The sequence below is a fragment of the Phaseolus vulgaris genome, chromosome 10 (assembly GCF_051622355.1).
Source record: "Phaseolus vulgaris cultivar YP4 chromosome 10, ASM5162235v1, whole genome shotgun sequence".
Lineage (NCBI taxonomy): Eukaryota > Viridiplantae > Streptophyta > Magnoliopsida > Fabales > Fabaceae > Phaseolus > Phaseolus vulgaris.
In genome coordinates, this window is record NC_143507.1 from 15,791,085 (window position 1) to 15,813,702 (window position 22,618).

A 22,618-nucleotide genomic window follows, 5' to 3' on the forward strand; every position below is an offset into this window, starting at 1 on the left:
AATCGATCGAGAAATAGTGTTATGTAGCGAGTTATCGTGTTCGAGGTCCAACCATTTTGAAACTGAAGCCCACCTGCAAACCCATATAGGTATTGATCGCGCTACACTTGACTGGTGTGATCATACCAGCACTAATGCACCAGATCCCATCAGAACTCCGTAGTGAAGCGTGCTTGGGAGTGAGTAGTATTAGAACGGGTGACCTCCTGGTAAGTTCTCGTGTAGTACTTCATTTTGTATTTCTTTTTTCTGTTCTGTTTTTCTTCTTCTTCCTGGCCTAGACAGTCAAACCATGAGTTCACCTTTTTCTGCTTTTTTTTTGCTGACCTCTAAATAAAAATCTTAAAGTACCTACAAAAACGATCGTGAAATAGTGTTGTGTAGCGAGTTATCGCATTCGAGGTCCAACCATTTTGAAACTGAAGACAACCTGCAAACCCATATAGGTATTGATCGTGCTACACTTCACTGGTGCGATCATACCAACACTAATGCATTGGATCCCATCAGATCTCCAAAGTGAAGCGTGCTTGGGCAAGAGTAGTACTCGGACGGGTGACATCCATGGAAGTCCTTGTGTTGCACTTCTTTTTGTATTTCTTTTTTGTGTTCTGTTTTTCTTCTTCTTACTGGCCTAGACAGTCAAACCATGAGTTCACCTTTTTTTTGTTTTTTTTTGCTGACCTCTGAATAAATATCTTAAAGTACATACATAAACGATCGTGAAATAGTGTTGTGTAGCGAGTTATCGCGTTAAGGTACAACCATTTCGAAACTGAAGCCCACTTGCAAACCCATATAGGTATTGATCGCACTAAACTTGACATGTGTTATCATACCAGCACTAATGAACCAGATCCCATCAGAAATCCGCAGTGAAGCGTGCCTGGGCGAGAGTAGTAATAGGATTGCTGACCTCTTGGGAAATCCTCGTGTTGCACTTCATTTTGTATTTCTTTTTTGTGTTCTGTTTTTCTTCTTCTTCGTTGCCTATACACTCAAACAATGAGTTCACCTTTTTTTTGCTTTTTTTTGCTGACCTCTAAATAAAAATCTTAGAGTAGCTACAAAAACGATCGTGAAATAGTGTTGTGTAGCGAGTTATCGCATTCGAGGTACAACCATTTCAAAACTGAAGCCCACTTGCAAAACCATATAGCTATTGATCGCGCTAAACTTCACAGGTGTGATCATACCAGCACTAATGCACCGGATCCCATCAGAACTCTGCAGTGAAGCGTGCTTGGGCAAGAGTAGTACCAGGATGGGTGACCACCTGAAAGTCCTCATGTTGCACTTCTTTTTGTATTTCTTTTTTGTGTTTTGTTTTTCTTCTTCTTCCTGGCCTAGACAGTCAAACCATGAATTCACCTTTTTTGTGCTTTTTTTTTTGCTGAGCTCTAAATAAAAATCTTAAAGTACCTACAAAAACGATCGTGAAATAGTGTTGTGTAGCGAGTTATCGCGTTCCAGGTCCAACCATTTTGAAACTGAAGCCCACTTGCAAACCCATATAGGTATTGATCGCGCTACACTTCACTGGTGCGATCATACCAACTCTAATGCATTGGATCCCATCAGAACTCCACAGTGAAGCGTGCTTGGGCGAGAGTAGTACTAGGACGGGTGACATCCATGGAAGTCCTTGTGTTGCACTTCTTTTTGAATTTCTTTTTTGTGTTCTGTTTTTCTTCTTCTTACTGGCCTAGACAGTCAAACCATGAGTTCACCTTTTTTGTGTTTTTTTTTGCTGACCTCTAAATAAAAATCTTAAAGTACCTATATAAACAATCGTGAAATAGTGTTGTGTAGCGAGTTATCGCGTTCGAGGTACAACCATTTCGAAACTGAAGCCCACTTGAAAACCCATATAGGTATTGATCGTGCTAAACTTGACAGGTTTTATCATACCGGCACTAATGCACCGGATCCCATCAGAACTCTGTAGTGAAACGTGCCTGGGCCAGAGTAGTACTATGATTGGTGACCTCCTGGGAAGTCCTCGTGTTGCACTTCATTTTGTATTTCTTTTTTGTGTTCTGTTTTTCTTCTTCTTCGTTGCCTAGACAGTCAAACAATGAGTTCACCTTTTTTGTGCTTTTTTTTTGCTGACCTCTCAATAAAAAATTTAGAGTACCTACAAAAAAGATCGTGAAATAGTGTTGTGTAGCGAGTTATCGCGTTCGAGGTACAATCATTTAGAAACTGAAGCCCACTTGCAAACCCATATAGGTATTGATCGCGCTAAACTTGACAGGTGTGATCATACCAGCACTAATGCACCGGATCCCATCAGAACTCTGTAGTGAAGCGTGCTTGGGCAAGAGTAGTACCAGGATGGGTGACCTGCTAGAAGTCCTCGTGTTGCACTTCTTTTTGTATTTCTTTTTTGTGTTCTGTTTTTCTTCTTCTTTCTGGCCTAGACAGTCAAACCATGAGTTCACCTTTTTTGTGCTTTTTTTTTTGTTGACCTCTAAATAAAAATCTTCAAGTACCTACAAAAATGATCGTGAAATAGTGTTGTGTAGGGAGTTATCGCGTTCGAGGTCCAACTATTTCGAAACTGAAGCCCACTTGGAAACCCATATAGGTATTGATCGCGCTATACTTGACTAGTGCGATCATACCAGCACTAATGTACCGGATGCCATCAGAACTCCGCAGTGAAGCATGCCTGGGCGAGAGTAGTACAAGGATTGGTGATCTCCATGGAAGTCCTCGTGTTGCACTTCATTTTGTATTTCTTTTTTGTGTTCTGGTTTAATTCTTCTTCGTTGCCTAGACAGTCAAACAATGAGTGCACCTGTCAAACAATGAGTTCATCTTTTTTGTGCTTTTTTTTTGCTGATCTCTAAATAAAAATCTTAGAGTACCTACAAAAATGATCATGAAATAGTGTTGTGTAGCGAGTTATCGTGTTCGAGGTACAACCATTTCGAAACTGAAGCCCACTTGTAAATCCATATAGGTATTGATCGCGCTAAACTTGACAGGTGTGATCATACCAGCACTAATGCACCAGATCCCATCAGAACTATGCAGTGAAGCGTGCTTGGACAAGAGTAGTACTAGGATGGGTGACCTCCTGGGAAGTCCTCGTGTTGCAGTTTCTTTTGTATTTCTTTTTTGTGTTCTGTTTTTCTTCTTCTTCCTGGCCTAGACAGTCAAACCATGAGTTCACCTTTTTTGTGCTTTTTTTTTTTACCCCTAAATAAAAATCTTAATGTACCTACAAAAACGATCGTGAAATAGTATTGTGTAGCGAGTTATCGTGTTCGAGGTCCAACCATTTGAAGGTATGCTTTGGTGAAGACGAGGTCAACATGAAAGGCGTTGTCTGCCCTTTGTACTTCGACCGACATCACCGCCCACGCATACTTCTTCCGTTCGGAAGCGATGGAACCTTGGCGCAGGCGCCTCGCGAGACATTGACCCACTCTGCCCGCGGGACCCAGCTTACGTGGCTCCTTCCCTGCTAGTGGTCAACTACGCCCGATGACTGATCGATACATTCGACAAGCAAATAAATATTACAGTTCATAAAGAGTTTGAACTAATCCCCCCCTTAGTTGGCCAATAATCACGGTTTTACCCGGGTCAAGTCATGAAAGATCCATGGTGGGATGAATGACTGCAGCTTGCTTCAAGGCAGCTTCAAATCATACGAGGTAGGATTTATCAACATCTTGCTTGAAAGAATCAATGGTTTTGATAAGGTCTTCCCCTTTGCGGGTCACCTCCTGCTTCAGCTCTTCAACTGCATTCAAAAGCTTGTTTCTCTCTTCAGCTAAGCTCGATGCCTATTTGGTCTTCTCTGCTCTAAGTTGTTCGACTTCTTGGTGCAAACCATTCAAGCGGTTGATCTCATCCTGGAGGTGTTCTATCTCCTTGTGGAGCTCCATGTTCTCCATAACCTTGGTCCTTGGTTGATTTTCGATCTTTTGCCTTAGCATCGACCAGGAAAGCCATGACAAATGCTTGTCCAAACAACTTCAAGGTATCATGGCAAAGGTGGTCTTCGTCATGAACCATGAGCCTAACTCTATCTTCGTTGGGCAAGAAGAAGGCTTCACCATGGGTCCCACAAACTTTTTCCCCTCGAGCTCTCGTCTTCTCACTCTTGAATGGTGATGACTTCTTGGTGTCGTGCACAGTCGTCTAAGTGTCAATGTTTAATAGACGGAGTGGTTATTTTTCTCTTCCTTTTAAAGACGAGCCTTGAGGTGGTCTACTTGTCCGAGTCAGTTGGAGTGTGAATGATTACAGCAGGAGCTTTCCTTTTTTATGCCAAAGACTTCTTGGGTAGGCTAGTAGCCGCCCTCATCTTCCCAGTGAGCTCGGCTAGCTCGGCCTTGCTGATGTTGGAAAGCATTTTTTCTACAAAAAAAACGAATAGATGATTAGTGGTAATTATATAATTTTTTCCGTTAAAGGTAGGAAATGAGGAGTATCAGTGTAAGCTTTCAGGGCACCGAGAAGGTATTATTTGGTTAACAAAAAGGAGGTATCAAAGACGACTTTCAAGCTTGTCAAAAACTAACAAATCCCTTGATCCTTTGGAGACAGATCTTCCAAGCGTCGAGCACTCTGGAATCTAGGGTTGGGTGTCCAATATAAGGGAAAGTTGTCCAGTAGGAACGAATCTCTTGTTGAAGCTCAGATTTTAAGGAATCGGCCTTTAAATTTTTTATAGGACGATTGGAAGAGGGTAAGTAAACCTCTCCCAGAGGCACCATTTAGGGAAACCCACAATTGGCGACCCGAGTGTTTGGCCTCAAAAAAATATAGGATGACTTTAACAGTCGAAGAGATGTCGAGCTGTGAACACAAAATTATGAAAGCTCAAATAAATGCCCATCTATTTGGATGTAGCTACGCATTAGCCCAGTCAACAATTCCTTTTCAAAAATGGACAGGGGTAGATGAAGAATGTCTTTTTTTGAAGAAAGTGGCACAAAAGAAACAAAAGGTACCATTAGGGTCTGATGACTCATCACAACATATCGGTTCCCTTTCCTTACACTTTACTGTTTTAACGAAACCCTCATGTTTTTTACTCATAACACACCTACTTTCCCTTAACTCTCTAATGTGTAAATGGGTGGTATAGTAAGAGGTTTCCTTTAAGAGTTCTTTTTTAGCCCAGGGATATGTGGAACTATAATCCATTAACGAAGCAACTAAAGCATAAACAAAAGTAGAATACAAGCACCATTCAGGACAGGCAGAATGAATGGAATCGGTGCAGATTAAAATGCATTTCTCTTAATGCAATTAGTAAGCTAAGTGATTATCATCAAAGGAAATAAGTGGGAAAGGAATACCGGGTGTGACGGTGATGTGTGGTGGCGCGAAGGTGAAAGAGGAGGTGTTGAAGGAGGATTTGGAAGCAAGAAAGTTTTGGGAGCAGAAGAAGTTTGAAACAAGGTGAGGGAAATGAAAGAAGTGAAGAATGTATATTCGAAAGAGGAAGATGAAGCGGCAGCAGTTCCCCACTGTCGATGCGAGTGCCATGTGTACACTCCACATTTCGTAAGGTGAATCGTCTTTTCATGGGACGCTTCGGTAACCACACCTCAGCTGCCCCCTGAGGAAACGTCATGTTAGCCTCCAGTATTGGAGAGCCTCTTCACCTTGTCAAGCTCGGCTCAAGCCTGGGGGGCTTGTGTATTGGCCGAATGTGCTCGGGTCCTCGGCCCAAGCACTTAAGTGTAGTAAGCTCGGTTAGATAAGTTATACTCAGCTCGAGGTCGACCCAGATGTTTGGTAGTCTACGCGAAAAAGATGCTTAAAGTAAAAATAAAAAAGGAATAACATAATTAATTAAAGCATATATATCTTTTAAATACAAACAAGAGATGTTGGGAATAATGTGGCATAGCACCTGAAAATGAAGGTGCGCGTTAACAAAATGTTTTATTGTTGAAATTATATTCTTGTTGTTGAGATTATATTCCTATTGTTGAAACAATATTCTAGTTGATGAAAATCGTTGAAGGAATGTCTATAAAAGGGGTTTGAGACCTCCGAGTAAAGGTAAATGATTCAAAACCCTGTACGGATACAGAATTATAGTTTGAATGCTCTCGGTTCAACACCCAAGCAAGGGCACTTCAGATAGGAGCTCACTTTTGAATCCGACCAATGTCAGCCGAAAAGAACAATTAGTATTATTATTTTAATATTTATATTATTAATATTAATATTTCATTATTATTATAAATATGTAAATATATTTATATTATTATTATTTATTTTATTATTACATTATATTATTATAATTTTTTATTTTTTTTATTAATATGATATCATGCTGCATCATGCACATATCATTTTTGGGGGTAAAAGTGAAAAATATCATTGCTGATGTGGCTTTCAACTCAATTCTTTGCATGCATGTGAGGAGAAGATTTTAATTCATTCACATGTTTGCACACCTTCAAATCTGCACATTTACCTTGATTCGAACACGAATAATTTCATACTTCTATTGTCAACAACGTAAATACATTAATCCAAACACAGGTTTGTTTTTGGATTGAGAAGTGAAATGTGAGAATTTGAGGAAGTGGATGTGTAAGGATATGAGAGAAAAGTGTGAAGAAAGTGAGTATTTTTGGATTGGAGTATGTTAGAGTGAATCTATGAAGAAAGTTTATTGAAGTTCGTGAGTGATGTGATGATTGAGAGAATTTTTTTTAAATGAGTAAAATGTAAGATTACAAATTTACCATTATCTTTAAAAAACTAGAATAATCAAATGTTAAGTATTTTTGTGTAAATTTGGATTAATTAAAATTATGTAAGTTATTTCTAATATAGTTGAATAATTAGTTTAAAAAAATACAAGGTACTTGACGAAAAATAATTTACATGTAAAATTTTAAATATATGTAAAAATTGTAAATTGTTATATAGAAATAAATAATTTAAATATATTTATAAATTTAAAAATTATAATTAGAAAATTCTATTGTATTAAATATAAATAGTATTATTGTATTTGCTCTCGCCGGTTGACTCGAGCGGCAGTCCCTGACCCTCCTATCTCCGTCTGAGAATCAAACTTTCTTGATCGAAGAATCTCTCACCTACAAAGACAAATGGCGCCTTGACGACCATTTGCACTCCGACGCTCAAGTCAATATTAGGGCAAAGAAACACTAAGTGTATAAAGTAGTTTCAGTCTTAAAAACCGTGTACCTTGCTAGGGTTCTTAGCACCCTTTATATAGGTTGAAACTAGAGTTTACCTTTGTTTCGTTACCCATGTCTAGGGTTCCTTGGAGAATGTCCCTGCGCCGCTATTACACAATCTTAGCGTAATCTGTCGCATGGAACTTCCCTTAACTGGAGTGCAACGACTAATAGAATGGTCGTCTAGGTACCAACTTGTGCACCAAGTCTCTAGGGCCATCTGTTCTACGGGTGCCCTAAGTATTGGCGTGCCATGCATGCAGCTTCCTTCGGAAACCCTAACCCTAATGGGTCATAGCGCTTCCAAGGACTGTTTACTCGTGTCGCGCCTGAATGCGTTATACACACCAGTTGCATGGATCCCTCGTGTCTTAGGACTTCCTCTCATATAAGATGTTTTAACCGGTAACTAGTATAATTTTGGGACCCACCTCACGTGGCCCAATACAACGGTTCAGACCACCGACATCCGACCTCTCCCTCTGCTGGCGAGGTCCGATGTCGATTCCTGACATCGATGTCTATGGTACCGATGTTCGAAGACTGACCAACACCCTGATATGTGTATCTAGGGGCCAACCTTACGTGGCCCATCTGTACTATCAGGCATCGGTGTACAATGTCTAAGGTTTGTCACTGGAATCGATGACCGAGGATGGTCGGTACACAAGGTCCCCAGTCTCGAGCTGTAACTTGTTCAGCGAAGAGACTAAGTGATCGCCCTAGGCGACCTACGTGGCACTGGGTGACGAGATGTGAACAATACACTGAAGTAACGTCTCACCATACTTTTTAAATCAGCGTACACGTGGCAAGATCAACGACTATCACTTGTTGTCGTTTGCGCTTCTTCGTATACTCCACGGTCTTTCGAAGACTTGGACTACGACTTCCCTTCTCCCCGTTCGAGCGAGCCCTCCTCACTGAGGTGAATGTTGCCCTCGCTCAACTGCACCCTAACAGCTGAGCGTCCCTAACCCTATCATGTGCCACTGCCTTGGCCGTACGCCACTAGTGGACGTGTTCCTCTACTTCTTCGAGGCAAAGAGCCCGTGCCAGAAACTATGGGTCAGTTTCAATGGTGTCGCTGGGAGGGTGTTGCTGAAGCTCTTCCAGCAATCCTACAAGAGTTTCAAGAAGCACTTCTTCAAGGTGTGATGCAACTGGAGGGACCCCACTCTCTTAGATGGGTTCCCTTTCTACTGGGCGGAGAAGCCCAACCTCTAGAAGCCTAGGTGCCTTGAGGACCTTCCTCCTCAAGAGCGGGAGGTGTGCAACCTCCTTTCTGGCCTCCAAGCATCGTTTAACACGGTGGAGCTGCTTAAACTTGAGTTTAGCCCTAAGGCCCTCAAGGGTTATATTGGTACCTTTCTTATTTCTGCTTCACATTTTCCGCCAATTGCATGTTGTTTAGTTTCTTATCCTTTGTTGTTTCTATGCAGACATGGCCCTTAACGAGGAGAAGAAGAAGAAGTTGACCGAGTTGTTTGCCAAGCGCAGGGCTATTGCTGCCGGCGTGGGCACTTCAAGCCCTGCAAACCTTCCTCCCCCTACTTCCTCTGCTCCAAACTCATATGTACCAACCCCTGGTGACAATAGGCTAAAGGGGGTGGTGGTGGCTGCTGGCACAGAAGACGAGGACACCTCCTCAGGCCTTGTCTTCAAGAGACAAAGGGTGGATCACGTCGCGGCGCCATCACACTCTGCTTCTGATGGCCATGCGCCATCCTTCAGGGACAACCCTCCGAGCGCCTCCTCCCCTCGCGACCTTATCGTGCACGAAGGCGGGGGATAGAGTGCTTCTGAAGGCCACCAAGCGCCTTCTGCCGCCGATCTTCCAACCATCCTCCAACAAGCACTTAGGTGTTTCCAGAATAAGAAGGTGGTGGATAGCCTGAGTGGCGCAATGCTTTGGAGAATTCCTAATTGCGTTCAGCCTCGCTCTGAGTAAGGCAAGAGATTCACAGGTTGAGACAACGAAACTGAGGGAAGAACTAACCCTCCAAGCCAAGACCTTCTCCAAGAGTGAAACGACCATGTATCAGGAGCTAGCGAGTCTTCGTCAATCCAAGAAGGAGGTCAAGAGGCTTATTTTTTAGAAGTCTCAGGAGGCCCTCCAATCTGAGGAAAAGATCTTACCTCTCCGTAACGAGGTGGTTGACCTGAAGAGAAGGTCGAGGAGGCGCAGGCCAAGATGGCCAAGCTGGAGGAGAGAGCCACTCAGCGTGAGGTTCAACTAGGTCAAGTGGAGGGGGAGCTTGCTCAGAAAGTCCAACTCTTCAGGCAAACAAAAGAAGAGCTCACCAACGACGTCGTCGATGCTTATGGCACAGGGTTTCAAGATGCCATGGCTCAGTTTGCTTGCGTGAATCCTGAGGTGGATCTTTCCCCATTCGTAGAGACGAAGTGGGTCGTCGATGGGCCGCTCGTGCCCCGGGAGTAGCTTCTTCTGTTTTGTAACTTAACTTCTTGATGAACAGTCTGCGAGGTTGTGCCTTCCGTGAAGGTCGTCCTCAACTCTATGTTGTTAGAATATATGGCCTTAAACGAGAGGGGGGTGAATTGTTTAAGAGAGGTTTTTGAAAACTTTTTAAGGTTTTTCAAATTCTTTGTGTGAATCCATAACAGGAACCAAGTTAGACAAGAATATAAGCAATAAAACAACAGAAAAACAATCGGTTGTTTCTTCGAAACAATCGGTTGTTTCTTCAAAACAATCGGTTGTTTATACCAGTAAAGCTTAAAACAAAATTTAAATGAGTTTAGAGTAAGAGAGAGATACACCAACAGTTTATACTAGTTCACCCTTAATCCAATAGCTACATCCAATCCCCATAAAATCACTAGGTAATCCACTAAGTAATCAAACCAGATTACAACACACAAACCACCAAAGTAGTGACCTTGAACCCTTCAAGAAACACACTCCTTTTGGCAAAACACACCAAGAGTATTGATCTTGACCACCTCAAGAGCACACAACACTCCTTGGCAACACAACACCAGAAATACAGTAGATTGAGAAGGGATTACAGTTGTTTACAGTACAAACTGAAATCAATACAATTGCAATCCTATTTCACTCTCTTTGAAAAAACCAAAGCTTGATGTGAATGTTCAAATCTTGAAATCAACTTTGTCACAACTAAAAAACTCAAATATGTTTCTCTTGCTTATTTGAAAACATAAACAAACCATTTATATTTTCCAAAGATTGGTCAAAACAATTAATTAAGGAATGTATTCAGTTGAAAATCATTTAAAGCACATTCAACAACCAAAACAGAATTTTGTTAGGATTTTCAAAGAAACAATCGGTTGAAACCACGAAACAACCGATTGTTTGGTTTGGCAATTATGTCAACCAAACTAAAACAGTTTTCAACCTTTTCAAAACTCCTAAAAGTAAAACAACCGGTTGATTCGACAAGACAACAGGTTGTTTTTCACTTAGTTGGAAAAACACTTTATTTTCTAAAAGGTTTTAAATCACATCAGTTTTAGATTCAACAAAGGAGTGGATCACATTCTATTCTACCCAGATCCCTCCCTAAACACAACAGCAACACCAGCCTTGCATCAAACACATAGAATTTGGATTCTTCAAAGCACTTGATCACCCTTGATCAACATATGTGTCCACGCACCTCCACCTAGTCTCCAGCGAAACGATATAAACACCCGGTATAAGGCCTTAACTGGTCGGGAGACAACTGTAACTTGTTGAAGGTCGACTAGAACATCACGTCACCCAAACTTCCTTGGTCCACGAGGACGTGATGCACCCTCCTTCCTACTGTCACTACCGAAATCACCATTGGGTCATTGTCATGTGGAATGACGTCCTGGCGGTCGGCCTTGGTGAAGATGAGGTCAACATCGAGAGTATGATCTGCTTCCTACCCCTCTACTGTCATCACCTCTCTTGCATATTTCTTCCGCTAGGAGGCGGTGCATCCTCCTCTTGAGAACCCTCCAGAAATGGTGTTGATCTCACCATGAATGGGCACCTCGTACCCCTGATCTATTCTTGCGGCTACTAACGCCTGATCCTTATGCGGCTTTAGGAGGTAGTCCTTCAAGAAGTCGCTTTTCACCAGCTCGTCCAATTGGTGTCCCAGGGCCAAGCAGTTGCGTATGGGGTGGCCATATGCTTGGTGAAATTCGCACCAAGCGTTCTTGTTGGGCCCCATCTTCTTGTCTGTCTTCGGGGACATCTTCAGTCTTGTTGCTATGCTAGGAATAGTGATCAGCTCCTTGAGCTCTACACGAAAATTGTGCTTGAGGGGCGGGTCTCTCCGCGCACGTGCTTCAGTCTGGGCTTCTCGTAAGGTTGTTGCTTCCCTGAGCCTTTCTTTTCTATTGTCGCCTCGTGCACCCTCATGGGTTGAGGTCGACCTACTACTCGAGGTCGGACAGGACTGACGAAGCCACGTTTCTCTGTGACTCGATCCTCCGCGGCGATGTGCGCCAAAGTCGGACGCTTGATTTCACAGAACGTCTTTGGGTAGAACCTGAGTAGTGATTCGCTGAAAGGCCCTGGTAGCATTCCCTTGGTGAAGGTGTGCACCCTCATTGCCTCATCTGTAGGTTTGAGCCTCACCACCTGGACTCCAAGCCTGTTCAAGAACTCTTTCAAGGACTCCTCCTAGTACTGCTTTATGTCAAAGACATCATAAGAGATTAGAGGGGGAGCCCTATTGATAAGGTACTGTTCTCTGAATAGCGTTGCGAACTGGTCGAAGGTGGTGATGTGTCCGTCAGGGAGACTGACGAACCATTCCAACGCTGCGCCTGCTAACGTGCTCATCAGCAGCTTGCAGTACACAACATCAAATCCTCTTGTGAGCATCATCTAGGTATGGAACGCTGTAAGGTGAGCCTTTGGGTCCTCTACACCCTTGAAGGTGACTTTCGGGCCCAGAAACGTGGTTGGTAACGCAGTATCCATAATCGCCTAACAGAATGGCATGGGGCATGCCCTAGGTGGTATGGGTGGGGCACACTCATCCACCACGCGCTACCCTGTCTGTTGCAAATCCCTGCGCAATTCCTCATTGGTCCTGCGCAGTTCTTCGTTGTCTGCCTGTGATGCGGCAATCTCAACCCTAGACGCCACTACCGCCTCTTGGAGGGCGCACATGGTCTCCATGATTTGTTGCATGGCGGCGTTGTCCCCTCTAGAGGGCGCAGCCCCCGGGGGCGCAACAGATCATTGCCTCGTACTCCTCATATCTTAACACGATTGCGAGTGGGACCTTGTTTTATCGTGCCCTATAGTGGGTGCGAAATGTTCTTGTCGGTTGACTCGAGCGACAGTCCCTGGCCCTCCTAGCCTGAGAATCAAACTTCCTTAATCGAAGAATCTCTCACCTGCAAAGACAAAGGGCGCCTTGACGACGGTTTGCACTATGACGCGCAAGTCAGTATTAGGGCAAAGAAACACTAAGTGTATAAAGTAGTTTCAGTCTTAGAAACCGTGTACCTTGCTAGGGTTCTTAGCACCCTTTATATAGGTTTAAACTAGGGTTTACCTTTGTTCTGTTACCCATGCCTAGGGTTCCTTGGAGAATGTCCCTGCGCCGCTATTACACAATCTTAGCGTAATCTGGCACATGGAACTTCCCTTAACTGGAGTGCAACGACTAATAGAATGGTCGCCTGGTTACCAACTTGTCGACCAAGTCTATGGGGCCCTCTGTTATGTGGGTGCCATAAGTATTCACGTTTCATGCATGCAGTTTCCTTCAGAAACCCTAACCCTAATGGACCTTAGCGCCTCCAAGGACTGTTTACTCGTGTCGCGCTTGAATGCGCTATACACACCACTTGCATGAATCCCTCGTGTTTTAGGGCTTCCTCTCATGTCTGATGTTTTAACCGGTAACTAGAATAATTCTGAGACCCAACTCACGTGGCCCAATACAATGGTTCAGACCACCGACATCCGACCTTTCCCTCTACTGGCGAGGTCCGATGTCGATTCCTTACATCGATGTCTATGGTACCGATGTCCGAAGACTGACCAACACCCTGATATGTGTATCTAGAACCCACCTTACAAGGCCCATCTGTAGTATCAGGCACCGGTGTGTAATATCTGAGGTCTGTCACCGGAGTCGGTGACTAAGGACTGGTCGATACAATATTCATAATTATTATTATTATTATTATTATTATTATTATTATTATTATTATTATATAATTTTTTTATTATAAATAACTATATATTTTTATTAAAATTTTATTTTATTATTAATTTAGTAATTATTAATATTTTATTTTATTAAAATGATTTTATTAATTAAATTTATTTAATAACTATATTTTATAATGAAATCAATTTTTTTGCTAATGAAAAGAAGTACTATGTCCACGTGGATGAAAAAAAAGGATAAAATTGAAAAAGAACACTTTTAAACTTGCTTTCCATTAACTTCTCTTCATTTGTAGAGAAAAAAATATTTACTTTCTTCTCTTCTGACCAAAACCACAGATACAAATAAGTGATATAGTCTCAAATCTTTACTTGGAAAGAGTATATTTGTAGAAACAAAGAGACCCTATTCCTCTCCCTATAAATCTCTTCATCCGCATGTAGGGGCATCCTATTTCAAGTCTCCTCGAAGTCATTCTTCACTATAATACCTATAAGTACGAACTGAGAGAAAAAATATATCATAAAAACTAGTAACCTTCTAATCACTTATATATAAACTATTAAAAATGATTATTGATAATAAACGTACATCTACTTTCAAGCAAAAAATAATTGTTCCTGCGTCATTTTGCAAATCTTGACACGTATCTTCAACACAGTTGGTAAGTTTGTTTCAGAGTGGAAAGGTAATAGTGTGTATAAAAAGCCACAGTATTCGTAATGCTACGCAGGATCATTGCAAGATTTTCATGTTTTTAAATGTGAATTTGATGCCCAACGCGGATCTAAACACCCCATCAATCAAACTGTTCAAAGGTTGGGGTTGAAAGAAGTCTGATTAGAGATCACGCACCTCCGAAAAAAAGAACATAAGAAGCTAAGGAATATTTTTACTCATTATTCACTAATATATATGCCAATATTTAACAATAGTGATGTTCTCCAAGAGAGACAAAAATTGTTGTAGCCAGTCCCAGATTGCCCTACTACACGATACCAATCTCAGCGCACTTCTCACCATCTAAAAGTCTTACCCTGTAATGAAAAAGATCCTGTTGCAATAGTGTTCTAATGAATCTAAAAGTATGAAAAAATAAAAATAAATAAAAATTTTAATCCACGATGTCAACTTTTTATTAGTAGACCGCAATGTGCAACAAAAGAAGAACCAACCAGATTTATTTGTGTCCATTATCTAGATTCCTTTTCAAAAAGACATCATTATCTAGATTGAAAACTTGAGATATATTTTTTAAAAATTTTATTCCATACAAAATGCACATGAATAAACAGCCAGGTATATTGAACTTCTCAAAGGCAACGCTCGTAATGCATGCCCTCGTGTTAATAACCAATTGAGTGTTAACAATTGCTAGCAACACATTTTTTAGCACACTCTTTACTATATGCTAAAACCTATTAAAAATCACAAAATTATAGATTTCACTCCTTATTTAATAAACTCGGCTCATGATTTTTGTAGAAGAAAAACAGACAATTCATATGCACACTAATTTTATGAAATACTCGATTATACAAATTATTGGCGTTTAACTAAATCCTTTACCATGCATATTATTGACATTAAAAGGAGTCCTTTATCATGCATATTATTGACATAAAATGAAATCTTTTATTGCATAGAATACTGACATTTAATGGAACCTTTTACAAATAATACAAAAATTCCTGTAGTAATGCATCTGAATTTTGTCCTAAATTTAACCAATAGTGTATATATATATATATATACACACTTAATTATGTCAATCAAAAGTCAAATAACTGGTGGAAAATTAATCTTACTCTCCCCCCCCCCCCCCCCCCCCCCTCAAAAAATTCCGTTTTTAGTCAACATGTGTTTTGTTAACTATGTCAAATTGGCAGGTTCAAAATAAATAACTTTAACTAAAATTTTAAGACTCAGTCACAAAGGAGACTTACCATACGATCTGCAGAAATCATGTAGAAGGTTTAAATGGTTTTTCAGGCCACAAATACTCGGGCAACCCAGCTTTCTTGCGTTCTTCTCTTTTCTCTTTGTCTTTCTGCTCCAACAGTTTGTTAGTTCTCGCCAAAAAATCCTCCTTGACCTTCTCAACAATTTTATCCCAGCCAGCAATTGAATTCTCCATGTGTTCGTACAGCTCAGAATTAAGATCCTCAAATATCTTATACAGGTCCTGCAAACAATCAAAGAAAATTAAAATTCAGTTTTGGAGCGATGGGGCGGAGGTTATTTTTTTAAAATTGAAGTTGTCATGTTTATAAAAAAAACATAAATATTAACGCACTTATTCTAGTAAAATGTCATTTTATTCCTGTTTTAAAATAATATCAAATTAGAGAATAATGAATCCATAATGTTTGATGAAAAGGTATACCATAACATCTTCATTCCAGTGCTGCAGGTAGGGGGGACCAGTGGTGTAGGAACCAAGTGGCTCACGGTACCATTCCCCATTAAAAGTTATTCGATCCATCGCTTGTTCTAAGCTCAGAACTTCCCATGGCCTCAACCCTGGAATGATTTCAGCCAACCTCTTTCTGCCTCACATAGTAATCCACCCCAACCCAAAGAAAATAAGAGGGGGGAGGAGGAAGGGCAAGTGTTAGAAACCATAACATATTACTGAATGTTGTAGCAATCACAATTCAGTGCTATTCTGGTAACAGTCTCAGAATGTGCATACCTAACATGTTTGGGAATGTATTTGTTGGGCATGTGATCCTGTTCCAATATAGTGGTCATTTCAGAGCCACTAGCCCAAAGAAATAGGGCATAACTTGGAATTTTAACTCCAGGCCAAAGACCATCATTAGCTTCCAATACTGCTAAATCACGTCTCTTGCTTTCTACAGCCTCTTCTTGAAGTTGCTTATAAGTCTTCTTTTCAAATCCCTTCAAAGGAACCCAAGGTGGTATACCCTTTTGTAGTTTGTGAAGCAATGCTGTTGCTGAAGCAGCAAGTCTAACTAAAAAGTTGCCCAACCAAGAATTAGTTTTATCAAATACTAACGCATAGGGGCCAGCAGAAACAATCCCCAAGCCAAAAACAAAACACCAAGACAACCTAAAATTGCATTTAATATTATTTTAGTTCCACAGTTTTTGTCAAGAAGTTGAAGAGACAGTCATCAAGATTTGTGTCGAAAACTGGATAATGTAATATTCCAATTTTAGGGCATTGTGAGAACATGTTCAAAACAGTTCCAGATAGCCTAGTATTCTCCCTCTGACTGATTCAACTGAGGGACCACAAATTTGGAAAATTACCAAGAACAATTTCACCCATCTTAAAAATTTCCCTAACGGTTTGAAACTAAGAAAAAAAAACCACCACTGATCTGTAGAGCAGAGCCAAATACCATATAGGTCCAACATTTGATTGTAAATGGTAACTGGTCCATTAGTCTTATATCTTGCCACCTCGTAGGCTCATACAAAAACAAATGCTCAAATGCTTATATATGCTATACTCTCTACTTTTTAACTCTGTATATTCATCAATCATCATAAAGAATGATGCCAAAATGGTCAAAAGACGTAAATATTTTAAGTTTACAATTTCTGTCATAGACTCTGCTCAAATCTAAACAATAAAGAGTATATTAGAGAACGAAAAAATATGGAGCTCAACAGACCTTCCCAAGTGGCAATTGCACGCTCCATTCCGTAAATCATGTGAATGGGTGCCCATTCATCCATATCCTCTCCCCAAATGAAAGTGTTCTTATCAATAATCCCAGCACCCCATGCACTTTTAAGTGTAATCAACTCTAACGGGCCTCTTGTGCGACCCAGCCGATCCTTATAGTACCATCCACCACTCCTCATGATAACTACATCGTTTAGAAAAAGGAAATAACATCATACAACCAAAAGTAAAACAATGGGCAATTACATCAATTAATGGAATATTTTACATCTAGAGTTTGATACTTGTTTCACAACCAAGCATTAGAGCACCAAAATTGATAAATGCCTACGAGGGATCATGAACAAGAATCAATATATTTTTATCAAGGTTATCAATTCATACCAATTAACCCACATCAACAATGTATATTAAATATTTCAACACAAATATTCCAGCACATATTTCACCTAGAGTCAAATCCAAGACCTTATAGAATCTGAACACGTTTTCTTGTATGCTGTTCAATGACTACGATAATTTACTTTACCCTTACTTTAGAAGAGAAAAATTCAAGATCAAAATGTTCTCTTAATTTGATAGGCTATTGATATGCTAGGTTACATTCATAACATTTGACATATACTTCTTTGCAACGTGTAGGTTATCTTCTTTTCTAAATTTTGACACATTAGCATAATCCTTTCAATTATGTCCAAAATATCGCTTCATGCTGTATAATATTCTTGAGAATTTAGCTTTCACTAAGTTTAATGATATTGCATGATCCATGTAATCAATTTCACTTCATAAGGTAAGGTTAGAATTTGAACCCAAGACCTAATTCAATATCACAAAACTTATAAAGAAAACATTAGTTATATCTCTAATGTGAAACAGCATTCCCTCACAGATCACAACTAACAAACATCTAAAGATACAAAAGGCCAAATAACGACCAAAGATAGATTATGATACATGTTAAAACTTAACCTTACCCGTTAACTCAATTTCACAAAATTGACATACAAGGTAGACATCCAAGACTTATAAGAACTACATTAGTCATATCTCTACTGAATATGTGATATTAACTTGTGTTATAACTGCTTAAAATATCACTAAAATAATATAATAATAATATTACGTTATGCAGAAAAGTTGTCTAGGTGAGCATTTGTTCATGAATTTGAATCCATCGAGAAAACAACCTCTGCATAAAATGACCCTCTCATAAAATGACCCTCTCATACACAGCGAGTAACTTTCAGGAACTGAGGTACACTAGTTTTTTTGTTTATACATAATCAAAACCTGAGAGTAATTAATTATAATTCTTACACATTCCATGGTTCCACCCGTCCCTCCTTCTTCGGACCTACCAAAAACTCCTCAATTGTTTTAAGGACATTAGATTGATATCTCTTGTACATTACACTATCTCCCCTTAAATGTTTGTAAAAAACATCACAACGTGTTGTTGTATATGTTTAAAAAAAGAAGTAATATGTCCCATCCGAAATAACTTCAACCTCATGTAGTATGTGAAACAAATAAAGTAAGTTTCTTTCGCAAATTAAAAAAAAAAATTACACATTTGCTTATGTGTTAACTAAATATAAATTTTGAATGATGCCATTTTCTGTCGTAAGTTGTTATAAAAAAGTTGTGAAAATATGTTGCATCTCACCTGAAAGGACAACCCCAGAAACATAGTAAACAAGCAAATAAGTAGGATTGAAAAAGAAAATTGGATGCAACTCACAGTCATAGTAGCGCCTCTCAAGGTTCTTATATCCAATGGACTGGGCCGCGTCGATGGGTTTCCCGGGAGGGTAGGGCCGCTGTCTGAAGTTCCAAAGCCCGAAAAAGAACTGTCTGGCGAAGTCCCAAAACTTGTCGTCGGCCTCTTTGCGGGTCTTCTGGGCCTTCCGGGGCATTGGCCGTCCGTCTAGCCCAATAATATTGGGAACCTCCTTCCACAAATCCCAATCCTCATCGTGGTAGGGTTTTTCGTTCTCCTTCAGCTCATACTCGTTCATCTTGTCGAGAATCTCTTCGGCGCGCGCCAGGAACTGCACCACGGGGCTGCTGCGCATCATCTCAACGACCTCCGCGTTCTCCCGAATTTCCTCCTCCGTGGCGTCCTCGCGCTTCTCAAAGACGGAGTCGTCGGAGCCGAAGGCGGCGTCGTTCTCAGCGAGGATTTTGTCGACCTCCGGGGTGTGGCGGTGGTCCGGGAGAGTCTGGGCCTCCCAAAGGGCCTGGCGGGCCAAGAGCTCGAAGTGGCCGGGCTCGGAAGGCTCGGCGGGCTTTTCCTTGGGCTTGCGGCGGAAGGGATTGGGGAGGGAGATGGCTGCGAAGTTGGGGTGGAGGGAGGGTGCGTCGGCGAGGTTGAAGGCATTGTTGGGAAAGGAGGGGAGAGAGAGAGGGTTGGGGGGTTTGGAGAACCAGTTTCCCCCGAAGGGATTGAAGTTTATAGAAGCCATTGGAGGAAAAGGAAAATGAAGGTATGAATGAAGGATGATGGTATAGTTTGAAGTGAAGTGTGAGCAGTGTTTGTTTGTGTTGAATTCAGGAGAGGATAAAGAAAACGGACCCAATTCAACGTCAATAGATTGGCCTCTTCATTCTACACCCTCGTCTTTTAAACCTGGACCCCCCATTTGGGGTGAAGTGGCAAAAATACCCTATTCATTTATAAACCAACCCTACTTTCCTTTCTCCCCACGTCATTCTCTTCCTCCGCCGGTGCACCTTCATTTCGTGTGTTGTCGTATGAGATCATGCCAGAATACCATTGACCTCCTAATTTTTTTAAGGCATTTGTACTTTAGAGTGTGCATTTAAGATAGTATTTATGAATTCCTTAACACATTATACTTGACATTATACATTAATATAAGGATGTGTGGTGGGTATGTATGGAGAGTTGTTGCACTCATCCACATGTATGATCAGTTGGGAGATGTTTGCTTTTACTAAACAAAACAATTGGGTGGTTGTCATAATTTTACAGTTAAATATACTAACTTGGACAACTTAGATTTTATTTTTAGTTAAATATATAAATAATGTTTTGTTCATAATGGGACAAACGTGAATATATGAGCATTTATGAGAGATGAGAATGAGCTATATGACTTCCACATATCAAGAGGTTTTCTCTTGGGTCAAATGTCATATATGCACAATTACCGTTGTGCACGTCCAAATAGATGGTGTTACCCATGATGGGTAATCTGAACTTCTTGTGAGAACCATCATCTTAGTAGGTCATTTTAGGTGATGTCCATGTTGTCAGGACACATCCAACTAGGTATGTTCACATCGTCGTTTGCTAAAGCGTGTTCTACAGCAGTTTGGGTATGAGCAAACGGTTCCTTGACCTCTCCTGCCATTTGAAGGAGGTTTGATGACTATTATGAAAGACTAATGGTTGCAATTTGCCAACCACCTTATTACTGGTGTGATTGGCTTCACATCCATTAGCGTAGTCAGATACATGACTAGTTCAAATCAGTGTCACACCCCATACGTATTTCATAGGGTGGACAAAGATTGATTGTCTATATTGTCACATCGTCAGTCACATAGTTCAAATGATGGTAAGACACGACTGACATCACAACACGACCATGCTTGTCCGCTGAGTAATTTATCTTGTTTTGTATCTATTCCTATTTTACCATGGTTACTTGTTTTCATATTTTAAGTGTCTAATGTCATTTCAGAATGCAGGGTATATTCAAGAGGATCGTCGACATCCTACAACACATGATCGACTGTGAACATGTGTCAAAAGGTACTCCAACATGGGATGAAACCTAAAGTGCATTGCACCTAACCCATGGCATGATAGATGAAGAGACCATTTACATGTTCACATTTTAGTTTTGTTATGTATTTAGATTTTTTATTTTTTAAATTAAAAACTACAGTGTACAATAACTTTTAGTCATTAATATATGAGATATTCTCATTTATGACAAACATGTCATGTGTTTACTTTATGTCAATATTGTTATTATTCAAAAATAAATAAATTTTGTATTAAAAAAATAATTGTGTATTAAGTGACTTACATATATATATTTTAAAATGTATAATTTGAAATCTAAAAGATGTGTTAGAACATATCATTTTATATATATTTCAGAATGTATAATGTAAAATATGTTGATGAGTATAATTTTATTCACACTTACTAGCTTTATTCATAGAATTGGATTATAATAATAAATAAATTCATTGTTTTAATTAATAATCATATAATTGGTTTATTTTGACCCTAACTATTATTTTTGTTAATTTTGTGTTTTTAGAGTACATGGTCTGAATGAAGTGTCTATCTTTGTGAATGGGCCTATGCAAAAGTCTAAGTTGCTTCTTTGAATTAAAATAGGAAACAAATTTGAGGAGAAGAATGAGAAAATAAAATCTACAATATCTCAAAAACATAATTGGAAGCAAATATTCTGTAAAATACAAGAATTTTGGAAAGTTAGAAACTGAGAAACTGTTAGTAAAATTTAAACCAAAATATTTTCCCAAATCCCTTGGAGCAGAAAAATCTATAAAAAGACTCAAGATTCAAGGAGAAAAAAAAAAGCTTCACAGGGTTTTCTTAGTTTATGCTTTACTTTGTAATTCTTTATTTTTGCCTTCGCATGGAATCCTTTTGGTTAATTCCTTTGTAATTCCCCATTGAGTTCTAAGGTTTTGATCAATAAATTTTTTGATTTTTTTTTCAATTCTATATACAATTGTTTTAATATTCTAATCTCCTGGAAAACTGGATTTTGTGAGAGGTTGTACTTGAACGCATGATTGAAGTTTTGGTGCTTGAACCTCAGCTATGTGCCCAAAACCTAAACATTTAAAACATTTTGTGCTTGAAGTTTTGGTGGGTGACTTAGGGGTAGAGGTAAAAGGATTGTGTTTAGAAACTTTTTGGTGAGAAGTGATGTCTTTTGAAAAATAGGAAGGAAAAGTTTTTGTAGAAATGTTGTTTGCACCCTTCCCGAAAGATTTGTAGAAACCATCATTAGGAGTATTTTTGAAAATTGTTTTCTTTGAAATTTGTGATTCCACCTTGATGGCTATGTGAACCAACTTCTTTAAGGAAGAATACTCGTATATTTCTACAACATCTTGAATTTCTCTCCTCAAACCACTCACAAACTGAGTTATCTTTGACTCATTAAGCATATTAAATTTAGTCAAAGTTGTTTCTAACTCTTCAAAATATTCCTTTACCGTCCTAGGTTCTTGATGAAGTCGTTGGAGCTTCAACAAGTGTTCCTTCTTATGAGGAGGAACAAACCGCGTGCACATATATTCTTTCAAATCATACCAAGAGACCACAATTGACCTCTTGTTTAGCCCAATGTCCAATACAGTTTGTTGCCACCATTGTATGACATAGTCTAAACAAACTAGGGAAGTTAACCTAACCTTTTGGTCCTCGGTGACCTTATACACATTAAAGAGTTTTTCAACTTTAACTTCCCATTCTAAATACAAAGTAGGGTCATTGTGCCCACTAAAACAATGTAACTTTACAAAATTAAAGGAATGTTGTGATTGTTGTTGGTGTTGATGGTGCCGATTTGCAAAATTGT

General features: G+C 39.8%; 1 protein-coding gene and 9 pseudogenes across 3 annotated transcripts; 9 read left to right on the plus strand and 1 right to left on the minus strand.

Moving 5' to 3' along the window:
- The first annotated feature begins 112 nt into the window (after positions 1-112).
- On the plus strand, positions 113-231 carry LOC137819868 (5S ribosomal RNA; annotated as a pseudogene).
- A 238-nt stretch (positions 232-469) lies between these two features.
- On the plus strand, positions 470-588 carry LOC137819867 (5S ribosomal RNA; annotated as a pseudogene).
- A 237-nt stretch (positions 589-825) lies between these two features.
- On the plus strand, positions 826-944 carry LOC137819877 (5S ribosomal RNA; annotated as a pseudogene).
- Positions 945-1,182: 238 nt separating this feature from the next.
- On the plus strand, positions 1,183-1,300 carry LOC137819842 (5S ribosomal RNA; annotated as a pseudogene).
- Positions 1,301-1,540: 240 nt separating this feature from the next.
- Positions 1,541-1,659, plus strand: LOC137819871 (5S ribosomal RNA; annotated as a pseudogene).
- A 238-nt stretch (positions 1,660-1,897) lies between these two features.
- Positions 1,898-2,016, plus strand: LOC137819866 (5S ribosomal RNA; annotated as a pseudogene).
- Positions 2,017-2,255: 239 nt separating this feature from the next.
- LOC137819803 (5S ribosomal RNA) lies at positions 2,256-2,373 on the plus strand (annotated as a pseudogene).
- Positions 2,374-2,613: 240 nt separating this feature from the next.
- On the plus strand, positions 2,614-2,732 carry LOC137819874 (5S ribosomal RNA; annotated as a pseudogene).
- Positions 2,733-2,991: 259 nt separating this feature from the next.
- LOC137819795 (5S ribosomal RNA) lies at positions 2,992-3,110 on the plus strand (annotated as a pseudogene).
- Positions 3,111-13,596: 10,486 nt separating this feature from the next.
- LOC137818377 (histone-lysine N-methyltransferase ATXR3-like protein) lies at positions 13,597-19,667 on the minus strand. Of its 3 annotated transcripts, none has more exons than XM_068621768.1 (6): positions 18,760-19,667; positions 17,002-17,199; positions 16,050-16,332; positions 15,741-15,903; positions 15,301-15,539; positions 13,597-13,857 (listed from the first exon to the last, which is right to left on the minus strand). In XM_068621768.1, the coding sequence occupies exons 1-5, from the start codon at positions 19,481-19,483 to the stop codon at positions 15,318-15,320; spliced, it is 1,590 nt and encodes a 529-aa protein (XP_068477869.1). In that variant the 5' UTR covers positions 19,484-19,667; the 3' UTR covers positions 13,597-13,857; positions 15,301-15,317. The 3 variants fall into 3 exon arrangements, with proteins under 3 accessions (XP_068477869.1, XP_068477866.1, XP_068477868.1); XM_068621765.2 differs by lacking the exon at positions 13,597-13,857 and adding an exon at positions 14,090-14,391; XM_068621767.2 differs by lacking the exon at positions 13,597-13,857 and adding an exon at positions 14,090-14,408.
- Between the last annotated feature and the right edge of the window lie 2,951 nt (positions 19,668-22,618).